The sequence below is a fragment of the Quercus suber genome, unplaced genomic scaffold (genome assembly GCF_002906115.3).
Source record: "Quercus suber isolate HL8 unplaced genomic scaffold, Cork oak 2.0 scaffold_442, whole genome shotgun sequence".
Taxonomy (NCBI): domain Eukaryota; kingdom Viridiplantae; phylum Streptophyta; class Magnoliopsida; order Fagales; family Fagaceae; genus Quercus; species Quercus suber.
In genome coordinates this window covers 498,981-510,029 of record NW_027069893.1, presented here as the reverse complement: position 1 = coordinate 510,029, position 11,049 = coordinate 498,981, and the positions used below count along the sequence as shown (strand labels likewise).

The 11,049-nt window shown below is 35.2% G+C and overlaps 2 protein-coding genes across 6 annotated transcripts in view; both read right to left on the bottom strand.

The window, feature by feature from the left end:
* Window positions 1–11,049, bottom strand: part of LOC112029305 (uncharacterized) — a 58,451-nt gene that overhangs the window by 43,040 nt on the left and 4,362 nt on the right. The window lies entirely within an intron of this gene.
* On the bottom strand, window positions 1,592–4,833 carry LOC111998966 (MDIS1-interacting receptor like kinase 2). The gene is made up of 2 exons (XM_024031093.2): window positions 2,295–4,833; window positions 1,592–2,000 (listed from the first exon to the last, which is right to left on the bottom strand). The coding sequence occupies exons 1-2, from the start codon at window positions 4,831–4,833 to the stop codon at window positions 1,693–1,695; spliced, it is 2,847 nt and encodes a 948-aa protein (XP_023886861.1). The 3' UTR covers window positions 1,592–1,692.

Below are 11,049 nucleotides of genomic sequence, written 5' to 3'. Positions count from 1 at the left end.
AAGTAAAATAATTTATGTTTTCATTTTAAAGTAAGCACTCAAATAGAGTCTAATTCAGTTGCATGAATATGATGGGTTGGATGAACACTTTGTTGATTTAATGATATGGTTAAAGTTAGTTAAACTTTAGTTGTACAAAGAGATAGAGAAATTTTAAGTTTTAGGAGAGGTGATTAGCAATTTCTTTTAGAGAGACTGATTCCCAGACTCGAGTCTGCACTTATCATTGTTGGTGAAAGGTACTTGCCAAATCACTAAAACTCGACCTCTTCCCTTAAGACTATGGCATGATGCTAGGTTGATGTTTTATTTCAAATTCATTGACATGTACTAATTGGTGGCGTTTTAGTATGACAAGAGGAAATGAAGAACAAATACATGCATCTCAAATTGCATTGAGTCAACCTTGGTTTAGGTGCTTGGTTGTTGGTTGGGAATTTGGGTTGGTGAATTTGGGTGACCTGAGTTTGCCCATGGGGTTTGGATGAATTGGTTCTCAAGGTTTATGTGAGGGACGGACCCAAGTGGGGGCCCAAGAGGACCCAGGCCCCCCTTGGGTCCAATATATATATATATATATATTTTTTATAGTTATAATATATTTTATTTTTATATTTGGGTCAACTTTTCAAAATCTTACGCCCCCCTTCTCCCTAATCAGCCCAACTAATCTAACTCAAATAACAACTATCCAACCTAAAAACTTAACAAAAATAATAAAAACATTCACAATGGTGATTGTGTTTTAGCAAAAAAACAATTTTACCACCAAAAAACCAAAAAATTATGTGTTATTAAAGAAGCTAAAGCTAATTTTTTTGCAACTACAACAAACTGGTATAACTACCAGTTGACTGTAGTAAGTTGTTAAAAATAAAATACAATATATACTAAGATTATATCTCTTCCTTCAATTAAAAAACTCAAATTCTATTTCTTCATTTATTATTTTAATGAGTTGTTTATATTATTTTAAATGAAGTGATAAAAAAAAAAAATAGAACATTTGATATTGGGTGTATTGTAAAGTGAGGCGGTAAAATAGATAAAATAGTTTTTTGAGGTGCTAAAAGCTAAAATTTTTATCACCACCACTGTGAATGCTCTAGCTTCAACCCAAAAAAAAAAAAAAAAATCCTAGCTAGACTAATATTAAAAATTATATATATATATATATATTTTGTTTTTGTTTTTGTTTTTGTTAGTAGATGATTACATCTTAATGTATTTAGAAACAACAACTTTGTGTATTTATAATTTTTTAATACCATATGGATGTCTATTTGGATTTTTTTTTTTTAATACTCTGGCCCTGCTAGCTTAAAATCTTGAGTCTGTCCCTGGTTTATGTGTTGGCTGTGCATGGTAACTTTGTGTGTTGTTCTGTTTCACTATGTCTATATTTGGAGTGTCTGTATGTGTCAAGTTTGCTTTGACACTTATTGGAGAAAGTTTATGTACCTTTAGATATTGCATTCCAGTCAAACTCTGCAGGACTCCAATTCACAGTGAATTTATTCAAAAGATCTTCAACATGTTATGCATAGAAGAAAAATTAACAATTCATTCTCACATGATGCATTGTCTGCGTTCAACATATGCGTCACATATTTTTTTATTGGTTTTACATACATGCATAAGAAAGAATACATGCACACATAGGGCAATAGTCGAGAGAGACTAAGATGATTTTTAGTTATTAGCAACGTGCATCTCCAGCTGCCTACACACACTACTCATGGTTGGGCGAGATTGAGGATTGGTACTTAAACATGAAAGTGATAAGTTCTGCATTAGAGCTAATTCATCAGCAATCTTTTGACTTGTGGGAGGTGAGAGACGATCATCTAACACATCTTTGAGTGGGATGCTTGTACCAGTTGAGGAATGTAGATTAGTTATGAGTTCGCCTGGATGTTTTCCCATAAGAACTTCAAGCACCAAAACACCAAAACTATAAACGTCGCATTTTTCAGTCACTGCCATTGTGTAAGTAAACTCTGCAAAAAATCAAACGCAATGTACAACAAATGGAACTTGTAGAATAAAAAAAAGATGAATGAATATATATATATATAGCTAAGTGGTTGTTTAATATCTGATAAAAGTTTGATGAACCCCCACTTAAAATTAGCCAAAAAAAGCCACCAATAAGATGTGAATTTAATCACTTCATTAATATATAACAAGAAATAAAATGCACGTATATAGCAATGGACATAAATATAAGTCTTAAAAAAAGCATGTTCAATTCAAGCAAAAAAAACCCATTCGAGAGAAGCTGTAAAACTTACCTGGGGCGAGATAGCCGTAAGTGCCTGCAATTGTTGTCCAATTAGATGAATCAGGCTTCAAGAACTTTGCAATGCCAAAATCAGAGACATAGGCTTCAAGGTCTGAGTTCAACAAAATATTCTTGCTCGAGATGTCACGATGAATTATAGGTGGAACACAATCATGATGCATATAAAATAAAGCATAGGCAACACCTTTAACTACTCCTACCCTAGTTGCCCAGTCTAGCTCCTTTGCTCCTTCTTCGCTGCACAGCATATCAGCTAAGCTTCCTCTTTCCATGAACTCATAGACCAAAAATGAGTGCACTTCTTGGAAACAAAACCCCAAAAGCTTCACAATATTCCGATGTCTTATTTTTGTTAAAGCAGCTACCTCATTGGTAAAACTTTTTATATTTTCAGTCTCTGTGCCTTCGGCCATGGACCTCAGCTTCTTCACAGCAAACACTTGAGCGCCTGGGATTTCCACTTTATATACTTTTGCAGTTCCCCCCACCCCAATACAATACTTGTCATCAAAGTTTTCTGAAGCTTCCACGATGTCTTCAAACATGGTATTCCCATCAAAGTACCATGTCAAGAATGGATTTTCACTCTTCGATGTGCTTTCATCCTTCAGCATATTTCTTGAGAGCTTCTTTTCTAGAAATAAAAAAATCCCAACAGACATAATTGAAAGTGACAATGCACCAACAAAAGAAGCAACAATGATTATTATAAGTTTGCTTTTCATATTTCTACCACGCCTCTTTTTAACTGAGGCATTGCATGGTCGCAAACCTTGGATTTTGCCACATAGATCTTTGTTGTTACTAAAAGCCTCTGGCGTAGCTGACCAAAAGATTTTGCCCTCAGGAAGAGGACCCTCCAAATTGTTGTTTGACAGGTTGATGCTTATCAAGCTCACCATACTGCCTAGTGAAGTGGGGACTGAATCATTGAGATTATTGTTGGAGAGGTTCAAGTATTCCAAATCTGAAAGGCTGCCAAGCCAAGGTGGTATCCCTCCCATCAGTGAATTGAAACTCAAATCGAGATCCTGTAAGGCTCGAAGATTACCAATTTGGTAGGGAATCGTCCCATTCAAGTAATTCTTGCTCAAAGATAAACTTTGCAGCTTCCAACAGTCCCCTATTTGATCTGGAATCGGCCCACCAAGCATGTTTATGGAAAGGTCAAGAGTCTCCAAATTGGACAGTCCTCCAATTCCTGCGGGTACTTCACCAAAAAACTTGTTGTCTTTCAAGATTAGCTTTAATAATTTGGATAACTTTCCAATTTCTGCTGGTATTTCACCAGACAATTGATTGGAAGAAAGGTCAAGGTATCCCATTTTGCTCAATTGATCAATCTCTTTTGGGATATTACCACTTATCATATTCCCAGCAAGTTTTAGCGCTGTCAAGTTTTGGCACTCTCCCCAGTTTGGTGAGAGTTTACCTCGCAACATGTTGTAACTCAATTCAATATAAGTGAGATTTGGGTACACTCCAAAATCCTGGTCTATATATCCTGTCAGTTGGTTATGTTCAAGCCGAACCCTATACAAGGTTCGGCAATTTTTAAGACTAACTGGGATAGGACCAGTGAAATTGTTAAAGGCTGCAGTAAAGTTGACAAGCTTTCCACCTTGACACACTTGTTGGGGTAACTGGCCAGTGAAGTTGTTCAAAGCCAGTTGTAGATTAACTAACGAAGAAAGGTTTCCTATTTCTTCTGGTACAGAACCAGATAACCGGTTAATCAACAGGGACAAATCTGTTAGTTTTAAAGTCCCAAAACTAACGGGGATTTTTCCTGAAAGCTCATTTAGGCCAAGGGAAAGTGTGGCTAAGTCACTTAAATTACCTATAGATGGAGGGATTGGACCACAAAAGTAATTCCCATCAAGGAACAGTTGAACCAGGTACTTCAAATTTCCTATTTCTTCAGGAATTCTACCACCAAGCTTAGTATATTGGAGGGCAAAAATTTTAAGACTAAGGAAGCCTGTTTTGGACAGACTGGTTCCATCAGGGAATAAACGCCGGTCTAGTTCACCAGTTATATTGTTTCGGGAAACACCAAACTCAACAAGCTGAGTGAGATTAGCAAGAGAAAGAGGTAATGAGCCATTGAGGGAATTTACGGAAAGGTCAAGATATTGGAGTTTGGAAAGTGTGCCAATGTTTGTTGGTATGGTGCCTATGAGTTTGTTCTCTCTGAGATCAAGGTGAAGAAGGTTTGGAAATGAAGAGAAATCTAAGTTTTGGAGGTTACCTCTCAGTCCTGCGTATGCAAGGTTTATTTCAGTTATGCTTCCTTCATTGTTGCACGCTATTCCATGCCATTTGCATGGACTTGAAGCAGAGGAATTGGCGTGTGCTACCCATGACTTCAGAATTGGTTGGTCTGGGAGGCTTTCTTTCCATTTGAGTAGAGCCTCAATTTCTGTCTTTGATATTGGATTAGCCTTGCAGGAGGATAGCGAAACAAACCAGCATGCAACTATGAGTGCAACTGAAACATGTTTTGACTGTTTTCCTTGGCTAGCCATCAGGAATCCTTCTTTCTATCGTTTTGGTAGGGGATGTGGTGAAAATACCATTTTTAGTCTTATCATATCCACATATAAAAAAGTCTTCTTTTTTTCTTTTTCTTTTTAATTTAATAATTTTTGGCTCCGCCGGAGGGGGTAGGGTGAATATTTTCAAGTCTTAAGAAAGAAAATTTTGGTCCTTGCTCAAGAACACATGAAAACCAATGAGCTTTAAGTCATCATTAAAAAAGTAAAAGTTGTCCAATCCTCTTCATTCTATCTGTCACCGGTAATCATTTTACTGCTGAATTTAACGTTTTTTAATGGTTCTTTGGCTGGAATTGCAAAATTGATTGCGTTGAACGTCCACTATAAGGTACTAATAAGTCTTCCTCGACAAAGAAACAAAAGGGATTTTTCTATTGGATATCAACAAAAATTTCCAAATTCCAACGACATTGTTTTTGACTTAACTTGGTTATTTAATTACTATATAATATGTCAGGTTTTCCTATTCTGAATACCTTTGGAATTTGGATTGCAATGCCAACGCAGAACTAATACTGCAGTCCCTGCAGTCCAAAATTGAGTTTGGCCAATTGTCACTCTCAATGGTCCTTGGACAGTATTAGTATACGTTCAAATGAAGTGCACTTGGCTTTCATTTTCTGTTTATTCAAAATTATTAGTGTCAATTACTCAATTACGTTAAGTGTTGGCAAATTCAAAATCCTTTTTCTTTTTCTTTTTAATTAAAAAAAAAAAGAAAAAAAAAGGATTATTGAGAGTGACATAAATCAGGTAAGTATTTCCTTGCTGACCTTGACTATCTTCTGCAGTTCTAATATTAGGCGTTTAGTTCGCCGTAATATTACATTACATCGTAATATTACATTATTGTAATATTACATTAATGTAATCTCAATACAAGAATACAATATTACATTGTTTAAGAATGTGATAAGATTAAGGTGATGCAATATATTTTGTAATTTTAGATTATGGTAATGTTAGAAAAAATAAAATAAACCAAAAATCTTAATGTCACATCATCATAATGTGTATCACAGCAAGAACATATCACAATGACCCAAACACCTCTAAGTGATTTCTCATCATTTCACTTAACAACAAGACTAGTGAATCAAAAAAATTTATAAGTATTTCATAATTGTTGAAACTACATGTTGTGATTAATATATAATAAAAGTAGTTAGTACATGGTATGAACATGTGAATGTGAAGTTGCACAAATCACAACTACCTACATGGTAAGAGTTAGAATCTTATATATATATATATATATATAAAGACACTACACTATTATTAGGGTTTTGATAGGTCTAGTTCAAGTGATCTTCCCACATGGAAAAATGAGAAGACTAAGAATATGGAATGAATTTCTTTTAAGGCCAATTTGGTAGTTGATCTATTGCTAAAAGGTGCCTACAATTTTTTGGATTAAAAGATACCACATTTGATTTGAGGATTTGTTTATTGTGTTAATTTGAGAGGAGTAATGGATGTACTGCGGTTTTGGACTAGTGAAAGTGCCAAGTTTGTGAGTTGAGGTTTAAAGTTTATTTTGGGGTGTAATAAATTTGTGTTAGGCTATTTTTGTAAGAAGTTACGAGTATATCTATCAAATTTGGTTGAACGTGTTTATAATCCATATTTTTATTGTGAATTTATGATATGATGACAATGCATCAATTGAAAGAAAATATAGGTATAGTAGTGTTAATCATTCTAAATATATAAATGGAACCTTTTTTTTTTTTAGATAGTTATAATATGCTGCTAACTCCGCCGCTTGAACCCTTTCTCCCCTAAACTTCTAAGCACTTTATGGATGAGAAAATAACAAATAAGGTACAAGACTCTTGGTAATAAATGGAACCTTTTTTTTTTGAGGAGCAAAAATGGGGGTTTTTATTGTTATATTTTTACCCCCGGGCAAGGAGCCAGGTGGCAGTGGGTTGGGTAAGGTGAGGACATCGCAGGCAAACCACGCCGTACCAGCCTGTGTGGGAGTCACCTCACATTTGTGAGTACACCCCCCACCAAGTTTACCCACCAACGGAATCTTGCTGGTAGCGAGACTCGAACCTAAGTGTGTTACACGAAGCGTCCGAACCTTGCCAGCTGAGCCAAGACCCCATTGGCGGTAATAAATAAAACTTAAATGAAGGTTTTTTCTTTTCTTTTCCAGTGACATTCGAATTGATGTGGATATTCTTTTGTGCTATGGCTTAAATATGCATTGGTCATCAATTTTTATGCATGTTTTCATTTATAGTCCTCACACAATTTTTTGTTTCATTAATCCTTAGTTTTTTTTTTTAAAAATTTATTTTAAGTGGAGAGGGATATTTGAACACTAAATATCTAGTTTAAAACATCAAGAAACGCTAATTGACCTAAAAGTCATTGGCATTTCATTTTAGTCATTACTATTGTGGGGGGAAAAGGGTCCAATCCAACATAATGGGCCGAGAGCCCATATGAGAGCTATTGTGCGACCAAGAAGAAGGAGATGGTAAGGGCAAGACCCATCTGGAAGTGGAACCCTCAGAGGGAAGAATGATTACGATCCGAAGAGGTTATCTTCTGTCCGAAGAGGTTATAGTCCTCTGACGAGAATAGTATAGATCAATTGAACGTATAAGAAGTCAAAATGATCTTCCGAGGACTCCTCTTGATCAAGATAAGCTCTGAGTACACTGGGAGACGATAAGGATGAAGAAATATCTAAGGGAAAAGTTGCTACCACCGTATTTAATGTTCTGCAGCAACTTTTCTAGCCGCATTTATGTGGAGAAGACCCCTGAACAGTGTATCCTCACCTACTGCCACTCACACGGAGCTGAAGAAGATGCTTGACGTGACATATACTCAAGTAGATTCACGGATGAAGTACAAGTGGACGATGGAGATGAAGAGAAGGGAGGTTATATAAAGGAAGAAACTCCTAACGTAAGGGGAGAGTAAAAAAAAAGAATAAAAAAGAAAGAGAGAACTTGACTGTAACCTTAACACCTTTATTCATCAGATAAACAATAATATAGTTCTTCGGATTTTCAGGCTTTACGTGTAAATTTATGTTGGCTCGTGTTTGAAAGTTATGATTCGTTGTTGTCAATCCAACACTTAACCTAGCTCTTTTACCCATACTCTACAAATTTATTGTTTTGGGCTTGGGCCACAAATCCTAACCCTACAACTATTTTGAAGCGTATTTCATTTTTATCTTTGCCATCACCCTAAGTAACAGAAATTGATGACATGACTAAAATGATATTTACATGTCATTTAATTACAATTAAAAAATGGCAATAATACTCTCACATAGTCACACTCGTTTTTTTTACACCCATTTTTCATGTTTTAAATGTTGACATTTCTGCCGTGTATGTAATAGGATATTTTTCCTAATAAAAGACCATTTAATAATAAATAAATAAATAAAACTTGTGGGGGGAAAAGGCCCAGTCTAATGTAGTGGGCCTAGAGCCCCATGTGAGGATTACTATACGTCCGAAGAGAAGGAGAGGTAAGGGCAAGGCCCATCTGGAAGAGGAACCCTCAGAAAGAAAAGTGATTACAATTCGAAGAGGTCACCTTCTGTCCGAAGAGATTATATTCCTCTAACGCGAATAGTATGGATCAATTGAACGTATAAAATGTCAAAATGATCTTCTGAAGACTCCTCCTAATCAAGATAAGCTCTGAGTATACTTGAAGACGATAAGGATGAAGAAATATCTAAAGAGAAAGCGGCTACCACCGTATTTAGGGTTCTGCAGCAACTTTTCTAGCCGCATTTATGTGGAGAAGACCCCTGAACAGTGTAACCTCACCTACCGCCACTCACATAGAGTTAAAGGAGATACTTGACATGAAATATACTCAAGTAGGCTCACGGATGAGGTACAAGTGAACGATGGAGATGAGGAGAAGGGAGGATATATAAAGGAAGGAGGCTCCTGTGAAAAATGGAGAAAAAAGGGGAAGAAAAAAGGAAGAGAAAAGAAAAAGAAAACCTTACTGTAGTTTTAAGAATTGTAACTGCTATATGATCAATGATATGCCTCTTCGGAAACCAAGTCATTCCATTTTTTATGAGTAACTTCATGTTGGTTTATACATGTAGGTTGTGATTAACTGTTGTCAATTCCATAATCAATCTAGCTTTTTCACTTATTCTCTAAAAATTTATTGTTCTGGGCTTGGGCCACAAATCCTAACCCTACAAAACTCATAAAGAGTTTGCCTTTCATTTTCTTAACTTATTCAAAGTTTTCTCTTTGTGTGCATGTGAGGGGGGTTTCCAAGTCTTGGTGAAGAACGCATAATTAAAAACCAATTGGCTTGAGTCATAATTAAAAATAGTTAAAGATGTCCTATCCTCTTCAATCTGTTACGTAAACCTTTTGCTAGACTATTTTCAACGGTGACATTTCCTTCTTCTTTTTCCTTTTTCCTGGAAATAATGGCATCAATTGCGTTGAACTTAATTCCCTAGCAAGGTGATAGTAAGTCTTCTCCACAAAAAAACAACAGGGTTTTTCTTTTCTTATAGTAAACCAGCGTATTATTTCCAAATTCCAACAATATTACTCTTGAAGAAATTATATCTTATATCGAAAAAAAAAAAAATTGGTTAATTTATGACTATCATCTTTTCCTGTTCTAGATTCCTTTTATTTATTATTTAAACTCACACGAAATGGACCAAATTGACCGAATGGACCAAAATGGACCAAATTAGACCGAATTGGATTGAATAGACCAAAGATAACCTAATTGAACCAAAGTGGGTGTTTATTATCTCTATCCCTTGAAGTTAATAAAAATGATATATAGTTATCTAAGTAGGAGCGGAATTAGACCCTTCAACCTTGCTTTGAATACTACATTAGCATACGAATATGAATATAGTGGTAGAATATGATTTTTTTTTCTAGTTGAGTATATACTAAAAATAAATAATTGGTGTCTCTAGTAGGTGCAAGAATGTGTAAAGTCATAGTAGTAAAAAGTGACGATTCTATCATGATTGGTAAGTTACAATTGGTTTTGAGAATGTGTAGAGGCATAATGCATAATTACACACACACACACACATATATATATCAAAAAAGATGAAAAAAAAATGATAACATGATTGCTGATATGACTCAACAGAAATTTAGCAATAATAAATATTAAGTTTCAACTTTTAGATATTACATAAATTTCCTTGACTCAATATATACATATACATACACACACACACACACACATATATATATATATATTATCTTGTGCATTTCTTGACTTGTGCACTTTTGGATGCGACTTTTTGCTGATTGTTTATTGTTTATTGTTTATTTGCTAAAAGTGAGTTAAATTATAGTTGTACCTAGAAAAAGCTAAAAAAAAACACTAAAAGAAAGAACCCGATTGCAAACAGACCATATTCTCGGGCAGCACTGCCTTGGCCTTTTAATTGAAAATTAACTCTTCAAAAACAAAATGGGAAATGATCATTGAGATGTATTATATTTGGATCAAAGATACTGCACTGATCATATTGATTAGACTGCCCAAGATGACAACACTTTTCTGGATTGGGTTTGACTTTCTGCTTTTTGTATTCGTTAACTTGATGTAGAATCTGAACTACTGCTAATCTTTTACTTAAAATGCTTTTGTTTAATCTCTATAGCCTTTTCAACTGCTGTATCAAAATTTTGAAAAGTGCAGCTCTTGGAACAACCTTTCAAACCCACATTATATATTGAGAAAAACACTACAACATCCTTTAACAGAATGCAAACTGATTACATACAAATACCTCTTTAAATCACAAGCATCAAAAGAACCACTTTGGTCTCACTTCTTCTTCCTCATCTGTCAACTCCCGATATTGGTACCAGTCTGCTCCCACCTTGCCTACAGGTAGTGGAGGCCAAACAAAAACCTCTACCGGCTTGGGAACATGGACAGTTAAATGCAGTTCTCCGGCTTTGTCCTTTAAATTTAAATCTGAATCTGAATCAGATTGTCTAATTGATCTGCTGACTGGTTCAATAGAAATCCATCATAGACCAGATATAGCCACATCACATGCAGGCCTGTCCAAGCCAAAAAAATAAGAAGTTTATGTTTACTGACTGAGGAATCAGAAGAAAATATCAGCATTTGTGGCTAGAGTGAAAACAAAAAAGCTCATCAAGGAATATATATATA